At 54.2% G+C, this 15,640-nt stretch overlaps 1 protein-coding gene across 1 annotated transcript in view; it reads right to left on the reverse strand.

Moving 5' to 3' along the window:
* Positions 1-792: 792 nt before the first annotated feature.
* The window catches only part of COL23A1 (collagen type XXIII alpha 1 chain), a 358,235-nt gene continuing 343,387 nt past the window's right edge, over positions 793-15,640 (reverse strand). Inside the window, exons 14-27 of the mRNA XM_067033411.1 lie at positions 15,362-15,439; positions 13,041-13,094; positions 12,368-12,412; positions 11,387-11,476; positions 9,791-9,853; positions 9,434-9,490; positions 9,143-9,169; positions 8,160-8,222; positions 8,022-8,075; positions 7,804-7,830; positions 5,154-5,207; positions 4,797-4,883; positions 2,819-2,857; positions 793-2,381 (exon numbers count right to left, since the gene is read on the reverse strand). Coding sequence (XP_066889512.1) covers positions 2,379-2,381; positions 2,819-2,857; positions 4,797-4,883; positions 5,154-5,207; positions 7,804-7,830; positions 8,022-8,075; positions 8,160-8,222; positions 9,143-9,169; positions 9,434-9,490; positions 9,791-9,853; positions 11,387-11,476; positions 12,368-12,412; positions 13,041-13,094; positions 15,362-15,439 — 741 coding nt within the window. The 3' untranslated portion in view covers positions 793-2,378. The remainder of the gene's footprint in view (positions 2,382-2,818; positions 2,858-4,796; positions 4,884-5,153; positions 5,208-7,803; positions 7,831-8,021; positions 8,076-8,159; positions 8,223-9,142; positions 9,170-9,433; positions 9,491-9,790; positions 9,854-11,386; positions 11,477-12,367; positions 12,413-13,040; positions 13,095-15,361; positions 15,440-15,640) is intronic.

Here is a 15,640-nt window from a genome sequence, read left to right on the forward strand (position 1 = left end):
TTAGTGAGGAGGCCACGTAGTGATGTCTGGGGGGACTCCCCATATTGTGGCCTCCTTAGGCCTCAGTTCTTGGAGGGAGAAGGCTGAGACACCATCACTGCAGGTCCCTTCTTGTCTATACCCCTGTGGCCCTTGCTTGGGCTTGGAGTCAGGAGAAGAGAGGGAACTTACAACCATGGTCGTTTCCGAGTGCTTGACTTGTCCTAGGTTCTTCGCGTATTCTCACTAAACCACAGTCAGCATGGTAAGCACTGCTGTCCCATTGTACAGATGACGTGGCAGGCTGAATTTTCTAAGATGGCTGTCCATCTCCTATTCCATTTTCTCCTTAAAATATGATGTTGAAAATTTTCCCTTGAATTAGGGTGAACCTCTGATTCTGGCAGGAAGTAACACCATGTGACTTCTGAGGCTTGGCTATAAAAGGTGACACAGCTTCCACCTGGTCCACCTGTGACATTCACCCTGTGAATCCAGTAGCTTCCCTATGTGGAAGCCCAGACCACACAGAGAGGTGTTCTGGCCATCTGAGGTCCCAGAGGACAGCCAACATCAACCGCCAGATGTGGGAAAACTTGAGTGACAACCGCCCAACTGAGCCCATTACCCCCAGAACTGTAAGAGAGAAACAGAAAGGATCATTGTTTTGTTTGCTTGGCAATGGTGTGTGGCTTACGGAATCTTAATTCCCTGACTAGGGATTGAACCTGGGCCCCGGCAGTGAAAGTGCCGAATCCTAATGACTGGATTGCCAGGGAATTCCCAAGGATCATTGTTTGTTTGTTTGTTTTTAAAAATTTTAAATTTATTTTTTTATATAGCAGGTTCTTATTAGTTATCTATTTAATACATATTAGTGTATACATGTCAATCCCAATCACCCAGTTCATCACCGCCCCCCCCCCCTCACTTTCCCCCCTTGGTGTCCATACGTTTGTTCTCTACAGCTGTGTCTCTATTTCTGCCCTGCAAACCGGTTCATCTGTACCATTTTTCTAGGTTCCAAGGATCATTGTTTTAAGGCAACAAATTTTAGGGTGATTTGTTATGCAGCAGTCACGGGTCATGAGATCAGAGGAAACACAGGGGCTCATTGACATGGGTGACTGTACAGAAAGCTCAGCTGGTATGTAGCAGGGCTAGGCCTTGAGTCTGTGTCTTCCTAACTCCAAACCCCATCTTTGCTGTGAGACTGAACTACTTCCTCTGGTTTCTGGGGTGGCTCTGGCCCAGGGAGAGTTCCCTTATCCCTCCCCACCCAGCAAAATCCAGGTTGAAACCTCACCTAGGGATGGTGCTAGGGGCAGTCTGCAAGGACAGGCATACCCAAGACACACATTTGTTGTTTATTTCACGCAACAATTTCCATCTACACAGAGAGGGGAAGCAAGTGGTTGGGCTGGAGCTGGTGGCCGAGAACCCTTGTCAGAGGTGGGGAAGCCTCTTCTCAGAGCATCATTGGCTCAGGGCATAGGTGCCCTACTTAGGCAGGCCTGGAAGCAGCCCTGAGGCTCTCTTCATTTGCATAGCTCACTCGGAGGACTCATTTTTGGCAGGCTGACCAGAGTTCCCCTGGGTGGGAGCCTTGGGGTCGGTGAGACCCAAACTCTGAGCTTGAGGTCCATCTTCTCAGTCTGGCAAAGTCCCATCAGGTCCCTGCTGTGGGTGGTGGAGAGACAGGAACAACGGACATTCCAGCCTGGGACCTCCACATTTGGGGATCATAGGGCTCCCTGCTGCTGGGTCCATGTCGTTATCACAGCGCTTGGCTTCCACTCCTGGCCAGAGGACACTTGTTCTCACGGAAGGCAGGCTGGTTCCTGAGGCCTACGGAACTTGGCGGGAGCTCAACCCCTTAGGGTGCTTCCCACAGCTCCCCGTGTCCAGCTGCAAGTGGTGGGTGGGAGTCCTGTCAGCTGGCTGTGGCTGAGTGCAGAGGCCAGAGAGGCCAGGAGCAGTTGCATTTGCCTTTCATGCCCTGAGCCTTTTCGGATGGCGTGGATCCTGGGCTCCAGAGCTTCAGAGGGCAGGCTCGCAGGACAGCCAGAGTCTCTGCTAATCAGGTGACTGAAGGCCCAACCTGGCATCTTTGCAGCCTCTCCTGCGCCAGGCACTTTCACCTTCATCTCCTTCCTGGGAAAGCCAAGTCCTGAGGGTGCCCCTCAAGTACACATTGCCCCCAGGGGGCCTGTCTACTTTCCTGGAAGCTTCACATGTTGATCATTCTGGGGCTGGGCTGGGCACACTCTCAAATGTCAAAAGGCCACAGGTATGGTGGTGCATCCCGTGAAAAAAGATCAATATATTACTGTTTTGTTTTTACAAAAATTAAAAATGTCCACACGGATCTGTACAGGTTGTGAGATGCGTGCTTGGGATCACTGGAAAAGGAGGGAAAGACTGAAGGTGAGGAGGGGACTGGGAAGCCCCAGAGGCCCTGCCCCCGGTCTGGGCATCCCCGTCCTGTTTATTTCCTCAGGAACAGCTGCACCCCCAATCCTCTCATCCCAATCTCCTGGATTCCACCCCCTCTCAGGGGGCCGGTATGGACAAAGTCCCAGGGGGTGCTGATGGCTTTGCATTGGCCGGGCCAGGCGCTGAGTGAGCCCTTTGTGACCAAGCGGGTGGTCTGTGCACAACCACCTAGGATCACAGCCCCGGGCCTGGGGGCACGTGATGGGAGAGTCAAATCTAGGGTCATCTCGCGGAGACCTGGCTGTTCAGTCATTGTGTGTGGAGCAGCAGGCACCCAGCCCTGAGGCCCCCTGGGCCCCTCACTCCTCCCAGCCTGCCCTGGAGACTCTTCCCTGCAAGGTACCTTATGCCAGCAGCCAGGCACGGGCAGCCCATCAGGGCCCTGGAAAGGAAGAAGGTTTCAGTGACAAGGATGGGGGCTGGTCAGCTCTCTGTGCCCTACACACTCCTGCCCCAGGTGTAGGGAGCTGCCACCTGCGGCCACCGGACCCCGCTGAGTCAGGGCCCGAATGCCTGCCCTGTCCACCTGGGTAGTCAGGTCATGGGACATGGCAGCCCCTCTCTGTGCTTATTCCAAGTGTGCCCCCATGGGCTTTGCTGGGACATGTGTGCTGTGGGCAGAACCAGGACACCATGGGGTACAGGGCACCATGCCAGACATCCACAGGCCAGGAGTAGGGCCTGGCCCTGGTCCTTGCGAGGGGCTGCTAGGCTTTCTGTCTGGCAGCTGTGACAGTGGCTCTAACAGCTCACACTGGGGGCCTGAGAGCTCTCAGGCATGTGTCCAAGAGTATATGAAGGACAGTCTAGGAAACGGGATTCCCTTTTGGCCTGTCCTGGTCCCTGTGTCTGGATCTGAGTGGCAGACAGGGGAGGTTGAGGTCAGGGTGGACACTGGGCCGGGGTGGGGAGGTGTGTGGTGGGAGTTGGGGTGGGGATCGTCTGGAGGCACCAGACACAAGCAGGGGGGCGGGTTTCCTCAGGTGGTCCAGAGGTGGGAAGCTGGAGACAGACAAAGGCTGACCCGTCAGTCAGCCTAGCGTCCCTGGTGGACGCTGTAGTGGACGACACTTCACTCCGTTCCAAAGCACACAGGCAGACCTCAGACACGTGGGAGCACACCCCTGGCACTGCCATGCATCCACCAGGGGCAGAGGCTGGGACTCAAAGGGAAGTGGGAGGAGGGGGAAGAATGGAAAGGCAGGCAGAATGGAGGAAGGCAGGGCAGAGCAGCGGGCACAGGCAACTCAGAATGCCCAGCAGAGCACGGTGCACAGCATACAGCACACAGCAGGCCAGGCCGCGTACCGCAGGGCAGGGTCTGCTGCCCCTCTCCAGGCTCCTGGAGCCTGGCGCCCCTCGCCTGCCTCCGCATTTAAGATTCTCCTGTTTCAAAGACAAAGTCTGAATGACTTGGAGGGAAGTCTTGGCCCAGGGCCTGGGGCTGCGGGGCTGGGCCACCCTGTTCCCTTGCTGTCCCTGGCCCTTTCAGTGTGTGCTTGCCTCCTGCTTTGCTCTTTCTGTTTTTTCCCATTGCCTCCTCAACGCCATCTGGAGCTAGGGATTAGCACCCCCATTGCATGGATGAGGAGACTGAGGAACAGAGGGCCAAATGACCCACTTGAGGTCAGAGGACCGGGCTTCGGGGGTCCCTGCTCCTGACCCCCCTTTGGAAGGGGTACACAACGTGGCTCCATGTCCCCGGCGGGGAAGGCCAGATGTGAGTATCTGGTGAGTTTTAGTATGAAAACTCAGCTGTTTTGTTTTTCCTGTCTTTTCTGAGCTCCACTGGAAGAGTTTGACATGTAAACCCTCCCTGCCTTCTAGAAAAAGAGAACCAAACTTTGGTTCTTTCAGGTACTGAGTCTGGTGGGCTGTGAGAGGCTGTTGTAAAGAAGCAGGAGAGGAGAAAGGCTGTGAAGGGAAGGGGCTTTGGGGCATGTGGAGGGGATGCAGGGGATGAGTGTGGGGCTACCCAGACCAGCAAAAGCCTCCTCTGGGATGGGAGAAACCCCCAGAGAGGTGAGGGTGGTCCCATCCCCCTTTAGGTCCAAGGAAGCTCTGTCCCTGACCAGGCCTCCCTCTGTATAGACAGGGTGGGTCCTCAGCCTCGCCCGTGGAGGGGTCAGGACCAGAGCAAGAGGAGCCTCCATGACAGCAGAGACAGCAGGGGTGGCCCCGCAGTGTGGGCCCCACAGGGCGGGACCAATGGGGCCCCTGGGACTTGCAGCTGAGCTTTGAGTACAGGGAAGACATGACCCCACCCTGGCAGGAGTCGGCAAAGACCTGGGTTGGGGCTCCCACATCTCGCCAACACGTACCACTGGACATGGCTGGTCCAGGCCTGGGGGTCCCGGCTCGCCCTTCTGGCCTTTCATTCCTTTCCGACCGGGGACACCGCGCTCCCCCTGTGCAAGAAGGGAGATGGGGTGTGGCGGCGGCTGCCAGGCCCAGGGCGTCCCCAATGCCTCTCAGAGAGATGGGCCTGGGGCCGGCAGCCACCCCTGCCCTGCTGCCCGCATCCCAGCCTCTGGGCCCTTCCTCCTCCCGCCCACCCCGCCTTCTCTCTGCTTGCTTCCTGTCTCCCGCATCCTTTCTTTTCTGCCTGCTCCCTCCTTCTCTTCACTTGCCTCCCTCCTTCTTTCCTCCTGCCCCCACCTTCTCTCCACCTCCCTCACCTTCTCTCCACGCTCGCTCCGGTCGCCTTTCTCTCCTCGAGGTCCAGGGAAACCCTGACAAAAGGATTCGAGGTTAAACCCAATGATGAAATTTGAGGTCTGTTCTGCTTATCTGTGCATCTCTGCTCCTCTCCGACCCACCTTTGCCCCTTCCCTCCACGCATATTCGTGGTACAAGCTGGACCAGTCCCAGCTCCTAGGTGACACAGATGCTGGGTACCAGGATGACTTAGAGAAAAGCATGCATTCAGGACACCAGCACTGCTTCCTCCAGAGTAGAACACTGTTGCTGTTTCTGGATGGAAACCCTCAGGCAGAACCGCTAGCAAGGGGTTTCTCTTATGTCAAGTCAGAGGCAGCATGCATTGGCCCAGGCTTGGCTGGAGACAGAGACACAGGAAACTCATGTAAGTTTATATCACCATCTTCAGCAGACCAAGTAATGGTGCCCTCTGTTCTCTGCCTTTGGCTCAAACTCTCATACGCCCACCCACCCATCCATCCATTTGTCCATCTGTTCATCTACCCAACCAACATTTCTAAGCACCCACTAGGAACTGGGCTTTGGGCTGAATGCTGAGGGCAGAAAACCAGATTTGATATGTTCCCTCTTATATTTATTATGTTGTTTTTAGAAATATGATACATTGATATCCTCAAAATCTTGCTGGATAAGGAGAGGCTGCTTCTCCCAGGGGTAGCCAACTCTAACATATAGCAAAGGGCTAGGCTGGGAGCATGCCTTTCAGATGCAAAACAACCAATCCCCCAACTACCCACTCTATCTAACTCACACACCAAGTCAATATTTCCCCTGGCCCAAATCATGCCAGGACCAGGTAGCAGGCAACAAGAGACCACCCCTATAGCCCAAAGCCTGCCAGGATTATTTAAACCAGCCAGTCCTAAACTGTTTACTCTGCTCTGCCTTGCTTTTCCCATAGAAACACCAATAAAAGCTCTGGCCTAGGCTTTTTCCTCACTCCTTACTGCTTGCCAACCAGAACTGCTGCATCTCCATGTGGCCCCATGTGGGACATGCCATTTCCCTGGGAAATGTAAGTTATAAGGTCTTCTGTCAAAGGCACATGGCCTCTCTGTGTCATCATTAAGTCACCTCCATAAATTAAAACCCTGCAGGTACAAAGGTACACAGTCTAACATGGCAGGCAGTGGGGTGCAGAAGATGATGATCAATGGTCAGTGACAGAGGTCTGAACCAGATACCATGGGGTCCCAGGGAGAGGGGCTCTTCTGTCCAGGTGTGAGGTCAGGTAAGGCTTCTGAGCAGACTCCCCATTTCAGCAGGGCCTGGTGGAGTGGGTGCCAGGAGTTTGCCAGGTAGAGCAGATAGGTATGGCTTTGAGATGCCACTCTGAGCTCCAGGCCTCCCAGAGAGCAGCTGTGGCCACAGTGAGCAGCTGGTGGCATGGAGTCCCTTTTGCTCCACCCCCACTACCTCCCTGGGTCCAGAGCCTGAGCTGGATTCATCAGTGTCTTCTCCTGACCCTTCTCATCGATGTAACGTGCCCCCCGCCAGTCAGAAAGTCAGTCTAGAGTTCTTCCTCTTCCTTGTCTGCAGGTGCTTTCCATGGTGACATTTTCTCCTTAAAGTCTAGGGTGGACGCCAGAGCCCTTGCAGCCCTGCCTGCATCTGGTCACCATTTCCCTTGCAATAGTTACCTGATTTTCCTGGGGACCACCCTCCCTTCTCACAATTCACCAACTCCACCACCAGCTCCAGGATGGAGCATGTGAGCAGGCTGGCCAGTCAGGGCACTGCATTCTTATGGCAAGTGACATTTCAGCATTAACCTATCTGGGGCCAAGGAAACTTGATAAGACTTTTTCCTCAAAGAGTAGAGAGTGAGGCAAATGCCTTTCTCCAGGATTTGGACCTAGGGGGATGCAGGTCTGGAGCTCTTGGCTCCATCTCATCACCATGTGGAAACTGGAATGGTGACTACACAGAGGAAGCAGAGACAAGAGAGAGTGAGAGGTTGGGTCGTGCTGACACACTTGAGCCCTGGATCTATGTGTCATACATCTGGATTTTTCAGGTATGAGTCAGTTTAAACGAGTTTAAATTGTGCTTTCTGTCTCTTGATCCAATCAACACTGGGTTAATACTTCTCCTTCTCTCCTTCCCACAGTACTGCACTAGCTGAAGCCTCGTCATCTTTCACCAGGATATTGCAGCAGGCTCCTCACTGCTCTTCTCACCTCCCTACTCCAATGGATCATCCATCCATTCTCTATCCTCCTTCCAGCCTCCACCATCCTCAATCCATCATCTATTCACTTATCATTCATACATCCATGATCCATGATCCATCATTCATTGACATCCACCATCCATCATTTATTTACATCCATCATCCATCATTTATTTATATCCATCACTCATTTACCCACCATCCATCCATCCTTCATCCACCCATCCACCCATCCATCCATCAACAAAGCACCTACTCTGGGCTGTGTGTTGGACTTAGCAATGGGGATGTGGGCGGAACGAGTCAGTTGTAGTCCCAGCCATGGGGAAGGGGGATACATCCAAGCTAACCACATCAAGTTACTGTATGGGCAGCATGAGGGCAAAACTTACACATGGGAGGGATCCGGTCACAGTGAACAGTGAGATACTTACATCTAGTCCTGGCTCCCCGGGTCTGCCCTGAGAAGAGACAAAGAGGAGATGTGAGGGGGCTGAGAAGGAGGTGCTGGGAACACAGCTGCTGGGAAGTTCAGCCCTGTGAATTGTCCACAGAATCTGAACTCTGGCCCCAGGGACCAGTGAAGTGCCAGGGTTGATCCCCCAGGACTGAGTGACACCATAGTTGGGGGGCATTAAAGGAAGGTTGTTACCTTCTCTCCTTTGGTTCCTGGCAGCCCAATAAGGCCTGGCGGGCCAGCTGGTCCCTGGGTGGAAAAGGAATGGGTCAAGAGGCATGACAGTTATAGAAATTAGCACCTCTAAGGACAAACAAGGCTCATGACACTCACAGGCAGGCCACTGGGTCCTCTCTCACCCGACATGCCCTTCTCTCCCTTTGCTCCATCCAAGCCCTGGAAGCAAAGGGGAGACATCAGTTAAGGGGGCCAGACAGATGGCAGGACATGAAAGCTTGGGGCCTGAGCGGGAACTGAGGTATATAGGGCAAAGGGACAGACTCCAAGCTCTGACAGGCCTGGCCCTGGCTCCCTTCTTATGCAAACAATCAGAATGTGGGTGTGCACATTTTACCTTTTCTCACATGTGGGCTTTTTCAGTAATCATGGAAGGTGGTTATGGTCACACCCATTTCACAGATGAGGAAACAGAGGGACAGAGAGGGGCAGGGACAGGCCCAGTTGTACAGTCAGGAAGTGGCAGGGCTGAGTGGCAACTGCGTTTCTGAGTCCCAGTCTTGGACCCCATCCCTGACAGCAGCTGCTTCTTCTAAACATGATCTGGGGAGGCCTTGGGACAAAACAGAACCAGAAGCAGCACATCTGGTCAGGCCACATGCTCGGCCCTACTCAGCTCTGGGATTCCATGATTCTGAGGTCCCATTCAGCCTCTGAGCTCGGGAAGCAGAGATGTGCTCTCCCCCAGGGTAAACTAGGGAGATGCAGGGAGGCCAGCTGGCCTCTCTGGGACAGGGCACACGGTCAGGCCACACTCATGGTTTTAATTTAAGAGCAGAGGACACGACTTTATGTAATATACCCCAAACCCAAGGCCTCATATCCAGGTGTGGGCAGTTGAGAGACAGATGTGCACTAGGGGAGGGGGCAAGGAATGGAGAGGCCAAGTGTTGGGTGGGGGGCATCAGCGGGGTTATTCTACAGGGGATTGGGAATGGCCAGGCCCTGGGAAGATGCAGGGCTGGTCCAGGGCCGAGCATGGGGCCCTCGCTTTGCCTACTAGTGAGATGTTTTGGAACTGTCCAGGCTATGAGCCTGCAGCAAGTGAGACGGGTTCCTACCCATGCTTTAGGACTCACCTTGGGACCCTGGATTCCCTGAAGGCCCTGGAGGAGGAGGAGAAAGCAGGTCAGAAAGGCCATCATGCTGGGTCCAGACCTCCAGGTCAGGCCCTGTTGCAGTGGCCACATAGGCTTGAAGGCCACTCACTGGCCCCTGTGGCCCTGACCTCTGTGGCCTCCCAAGCCCAGACCTGGGCTCTGCCCTCCTTGTCTGATGTGCCCCCTCCCCCCTGGGGTTTCCTCTCCTCCCCTGGGCCTGAGCCCACCACCCTCTTCGTATCCCAGCTGCTTCAAGCCAAACATTCTTACCATGGGGCCTGGGGGACCAGGGGGCCCTGGGGGCCCTGGTTCCACTATGATCTGGGCCTAGGAAGGGTCAGAGGTGGATTAGTCACCCATCGCCCCGTCATCCCTCACTCACCCACGCTTGAGTTCATCGGACACTCGAGGAGCACTGCTTGGGTGTGGGCACCGAGCTCTCTGCTGCCCCCAGGAGGGCACTGCCTGGTGGGAGGCCCAGTGCTGGCCTTTGGGTTCAAAGACAGGCCTCAGGCTCCCCCTCCCCCTCCCTCACTGCCCTGGGCTTGGTCAGGCCAGGTGGCCCTTGTGTCCCAAGGCTCAGGGCCCCAGCCAGCCCTCAGCAGAGATCCTCAGCAGCCCCCTTACCAGGCTCTCCTGTAGGTCGTCAGATGCCGGATCTCCCTTCTCCCCCTTGGGGCCGTCGGCACCCTGCAGGATAGGATGGCCTTGAGCCCTTTCTGTCCATCACCAAAATCACCATCCATGGGGCTCAGCACCTCCCCTTCCTTCCCCCATAAGGCTTACGGGCAGCAGAAAGAAGTTGGCCTTTGCAGCTTAAAATAGTTTTCCTTAAATCAGTGGGTTTGTTTCCTGTGGGGCGGGGGCAGCCAGGGGCTCTGGAAGTAAAGACCTGGAGTTCAAATCCTGGCACCAGCTCTCTAGCTGAGTAAGCCTCATGGATGGACACTGGATATGTGTGGTGGCAGCTCTTTGCATCTAGCCACGCACGACAAGAGCAGTGATAAAAATGACGGTGACAGAGGGTATTTATCACATGTTAGCCAATCATTCTCAGCCCTGTCCATGTGTTCCCTTGTAGGAGTGGGATATTATCACTCCCATTTTAATTAAATTAATTAATTAATTAATTTTTAACATCTTTATTGGAGTATAATTTTTTTTTTTTTTTTTTTTTTTTTTTTGCGGTACGCGGGCCTCTCACTGTTGTGGCCTCTCCCGTTGCAGAGCACAGGCTCCGGATGCGCAGGCTCAGCGGCCATGGCTCACGGGCCCAGCCGCTCTGCTGCATGTGGGATCTTCCCGGACTGGGGCACGAACCCGTGTGCCCTGCATGAGCAGGCGGATTCTCAACCGCTGCGCCACCAGGGAAGCCCGGAATATAATTTCTTTACAATGCTGTGTTAGTTTCTGCTTTATAACAAAGTGAATCAGCGATACATACACATATATCCCTATATCTCCTCCCTCTTGTGTCTCCCTCCCACCCTCCCTATGCCACCCCTCTAGGTGCACAAAGCTCTGAGCTGATCTCCCTGTGCTATGCAACTGCTTCCCACTAGCTATCTATTTTCCATTTGGTAGTGTATATATGTCCATGCCACTCTCTCACTTCGTCCCAGCTTACCCTTCCCCTCCCCATGTCCTCAAGTCTATTCTCTACGTCTGCGTCTTTATTTCTGTCCTGCCCCTAGGTTCTTCATAACCATTTTTTTTTAGATTCCATATATATGTGTTAGTATACAGTATTTGTTTTTCTCTTTCTGACTTACTTCACTCTGTATGACAGACTCTAGGTCCATCCACTTCACTACAAATAACTCAATTTAGTTTCTTTTTATTCATCCCCATTTTACAGCTGACGAAACTGAGGCCCAGGGAGGTTAGGTCACTTGTGCAGGGTTCCACAGTCAGTAAGAGATGGAGCAGGATGCAAACATGGGCTGTCAGAGCTCCCAGTCTAACCACCGGACACTAGGCGGGGCCTCCTTATTTCACCTTAAGGAGGCCTTGGGAGGTAAGTGGTAGGTCCTTCTACAGAGGAGGAAGTGGGGGCTCAGAGTCAGGGCAGCCCAGAGCTTCCCTTCAAAGGCCCGGTGGGCCAGGGCTGGGCTGAGACTAGGACCGTAGGGCCCCAGCCCCTGGCAGCCACCGTAGGGGGCAGGCATTCACCTTGGGACACCCGCATGGGGCAAGTAGGGTGAGGCCCACCCAGCCACGTACCGGGAGGCCTGACAGGCCCATCTCTCCTGCTTCCCCTTTGGGTCCTATCGGCCCGGCTTCTCCTGGGTCTCCTTTCTGTCCTTTGGGACCCTGAAAACCACAGAAGAAGGTACAGCAGACACTTTCCCTCCCCCCCATGCTGGCAGGTCCCCAGAGCTTAGTCCAGGCCAAGCCAGACCCCCACCTCCTCCTTGTGGGTCCTCCCCTCCAGACCAGGCGATGAATGAGCAGAGGGGCCTGGTCAGAGACAGGGAAGGGGCAGCCCCTGGACTGCCTCACTGCAAGCAGGGGTGCAGGGTGGGACAGGGGGAAGAGGGGGTGGAGCAAGTGGGACTGGGACTGGGCAGCTACCAAGGGGCGCATATGGGGTTTGGGGCCAACCTTGTGCTCACATCTCAGGAGCCAATGGTGGGAGCCCCACATACAGCCAACCATCCCTCAGTCACCCTTCCAGCCACTATATTCCCTCATTCAACCAATTTTGTAATGTCCACTGTGTGCCACACAGGAGGGACCCAGTGCTAAAGCACACCCACGAATGTTAAGTGGTTCTCGTGGACACTGTCAAATCTATGTAGGATCACACACACACGTACACTTGGAATAATATTAATAACGACAGTGATACTTTTAGCTAACATTTGAAGACTCTTCGCTATTACATGCGGGCACTGCTCTCAAGTGTGTTCCCTACACAGTTATTTAACCCTCATGGCAGCCCTGTTATACCATCTTCACCTGTGGGTGAGGAAGTAAGGCTGCCAGAAAGTGAGTAACTTGCCTGAGGTCTACGGGCAGAACCAGGATTTGCACACAGGCTCCAGAGCCCACTCTGTTCTGTTGCCTCTCTCCAACTCTGTGCACACACACACACACACACACACACACACACACACACACACACACACACACACACACACACACACACACACACCCGATGCCAGGCACCAGCATCACCAAGGAAATGAAAGGCCCAGAGACCTTCTCTCCGTCGATTCCTGGAGCACCAGGCAATCCAAGTTCGCCCTGGAAGGGAATAGACGGCAAGGGGGGTTATGGTGTCCCACAGCCCCTGGCAGGAATTTGTGGCCAGGCTGCTTCCCCTGACCAGCACACCAGCCCTGGGTTGGGTCCCTGCAGTTGGAGCTTCAAGAAGATGCCCACTGGGTGTCCAGCACAGTGCCAGGCACCGACCACCCTCTCCTCCATTTCCTCAGCCCCTATGGGCAGGTGCAGCCCGTGGCTATAGTAGGTTGGTAGGTTACAGATTTGGAAGCTGAGGCTCCAGGCCACACAGCTCAGGGATGATGGCAGAGACCAGACCCTACCTGATTTCAAAGTCTTGGGCTCCTTCTCCTGAGCCAAGTGGGCAGGTGTAAAGGATGCACACAGGCCATCAGAACGGCTATGTAATCTACAGGACTTTGTGATGTCGTGAGGGGCCCATTTATGGATTACATGTGTGAATGATCCCAGGGAGAACCCAGGGCCAGGAAGAAGGCACCCAGCTTGGTTAGGAAGGAGCAGGGCCACTTTCTCTGAGCCCCAGAAGCCAGGCCAGGGAGCTGGGAGAGAAGCAGAGGCAGAGGGGAGCGGGGAGGTGGGCCCTGGAGACAGGGGCCTGGGGGGACCACATAGCTATATCTGCACTGACCTTGGCTCCGGGGATCCCTGGTGGCCCGGGGGGCCCCTGTGGCCCAGGAGGACCCTGTGTGTGAAAGTCAAGGGGTCAGTATTCAGGTGGGGCCTCCCCATCACTCCCCACACACCCCTACATCTGGAGGCAGCAGTGACCCTTATAGCCCCCTTCCCACCTAGTCAGGTCAGGCCTTGTGTCTTGGGGGAGGACAGGCAGACCGCACCAGGTATCGGGTAAGACGTCACAGTGTCTACTTGCCAGGAAGGGCCCAGAACCCCTCTGTCCTCAGTATAGGTTTTGTCACAACACACTCCTGCTCAAGATCCTGCGATGGCTCCCCAATGCCTCTAGAAGCAAGTGTAAAACCCTTGCTGGCATTCAAGGCCAGCCAAAGATCACATTCCCACCAGTGGCCTAGCACTGTGCTCTCTGCCTCTCCTGTGAACTATGGTGCTGTCTGCTGGTCCTGGGCATCCCTCGGTCTCACTGGGAGGAGATAGTGTCTTCACTCCCAAATTCCTGTCCCCACCCAGGACTCCCACAGGCCTGCTGCCCACCGTGACCCCCCCCACTCCTGCCCCTTCACAAAGGCTGCAGCTGCCCAGCCCCCAGCCCAGCAAGTTCCAGGTCTCTTCCCGCCACCTCCTCTCACTAACCTGCCCCCACTTTTTAACAACTGAGGTATAGTTACTGTACAATATTATATAAGTTACAGGTATACAAAATAGTGATTCAAAATGTTAAAGGTTATACTCTAGTTATAGTTATTATAAAATATTGGTTATGTTCCCTGTGTTGTACAATATATCCTTGTAGCTTTTTTTTTAAAAAAATTTTGTGTTACGCGGGCCTCTCACTGTTGTGGCCTCTCCCGTTGCGGAGCACAGGCTCTGGACGTGCAGGCTCAGAGGCCATGGCTCATGGGCCCAGCTGCTCCGCGGCATGTGGCATCTTCCCGGACCGGTGCACAAACCCGTGTCCCCCGAATCAGCAGGCGGACTCTCAACCACTGCACCACCAGGGAAGCCCCTTGTAGCTTATTTTAAACATAATAGTTTGTATGTCTTAATCCCTTACCCTTATATTACACCTCCCCACTTCCTTCTTCCCACCGGTAACCACTAGTTTGTTCTCTATATGTGTGAGTCTTATTTTTTGTTATATTCGCTAGTTTGTTGTATTTTTTAGATTCCACATATAAGTGATATCATATAGTATTTGTCTTTCTCTGTCTGACTTATTTCACTTAGCATAATACCCTCCAAGTCCATCCATGTTGCTGCAAATGGCAAAATTTCATTTTTTAAAAATATCTGAGCAGAATTCCATTGTATGTGTGTGTATATGTATACACACATATCTTCTTTATCCATTCATCTGTTGATGGACACTAAGGTTGCTTCCAATATTTTGCAACCTGCCCCTTCTTGTTGGCTCCTCCATTGAGATGCCCCTGGTCTTACAACCTTCCTCCATCCCACCCACCCTTCTCCAGGTTCAGGCCCAGCCCGTGCCTCCCTGGTGGCCTCCCTGCCTCTAGCTATATCCCCACCTTCCACACCATTCCCTTCACCCCTCTATGTCTGCCGACAGTCCATTGAACCCAGTCATTGTCCCTGTCTGACATCCAAAATCCACTTCCCGTCTCTCTGAGCTCATAGGGCTTCTCCATGCAGCTCTTGGACAGCCATGCACATGCATGCCTTTGAGCCACGTCACACCACACCATGCCATGCAGGCCTGGGGTGGGCACTGTTACCATCAGCTTGTGCTTCCCTGAGGCCTGTAGGAGATAACTGAAATTGAAGCTCAGGTGGGATTAGGTGCTGACACCCAGTCTTGTCTCTGAGGACCACCTCTCCCCACCCCAGCTCCCCTCCCTGGTACCTGTGAGCAGCTGGCACCCAACCCCTCACTCCACTGGTGATGGGTCCCAAGTTTGCCCAGCCCTGGGGCAGGGCTCAGAGGCCACACATCTCCTGAGCCTCCCCATGCAGGCCTTGCCACACTCTTCTCCCCCAGAGGTCATTAGAAGACCCAGCCCCCTCCAGCCTGTGTTCCTTAGGAAATAGGCCTCCTGCTTCTGAAGGGCGAGCTTCCCTTTTTGCCTTGGCCTCTGAGGAGCTCAGGGCCACATGGGCTCCATTTACAGTAGCTCTCTCAACATCGTGTGGGTCTCCACACAGCGCTGACTTCCATATCAGGCACCTGGTGAATGTGGAGGCTTTGTGTTAAGCTGCCACTGGTCCCTTGTGCAGGACTTATACACAAAGTAAATGGATATTCCCTCAGGAAACGAACAGCAAGGGTGTATCAGGGTGTACCAGGAACACTACCATAAGGGCATCCAAGATCCTGCCATCGTAGTCAATTACCACCGTGTCTCCTTGCTCACCCTTGAGGCCTGGGGGACCCTGAGGCAGAAAGAAGAGGAGGAATTTCAGGGAAAAGCATGGTAGTCATTTCTGTCTCACCCAGAGAACCTAGTAACCAGGGCTGCACACAGGCCAGTGAGCTGTGGGTCAGCTCTCAGCTGTACCCTGGGAGGCCCCGGCATGGTGTCTTCTTGCATTCTCTCAGGCACTGGCACGCTGACTGAGCACTCCAGGGGCCAG

This window comes from Kogia breviceps, chromosome 4 (assembly GCF_026419965.1).
Source record: "Kogia breviceps isolate mKogBre1 chromosome 4, mKogBre1 haplotype 1, whole genome shotgun sequence".
In the NCBI taxonomy this organism is placed as follows: domain Eukaryota; kingdom Metazoa; phylum Chordata; class Mammalia; order Artiodactyla; family Physeteridae; genus Kogia; species Kogia breviceps.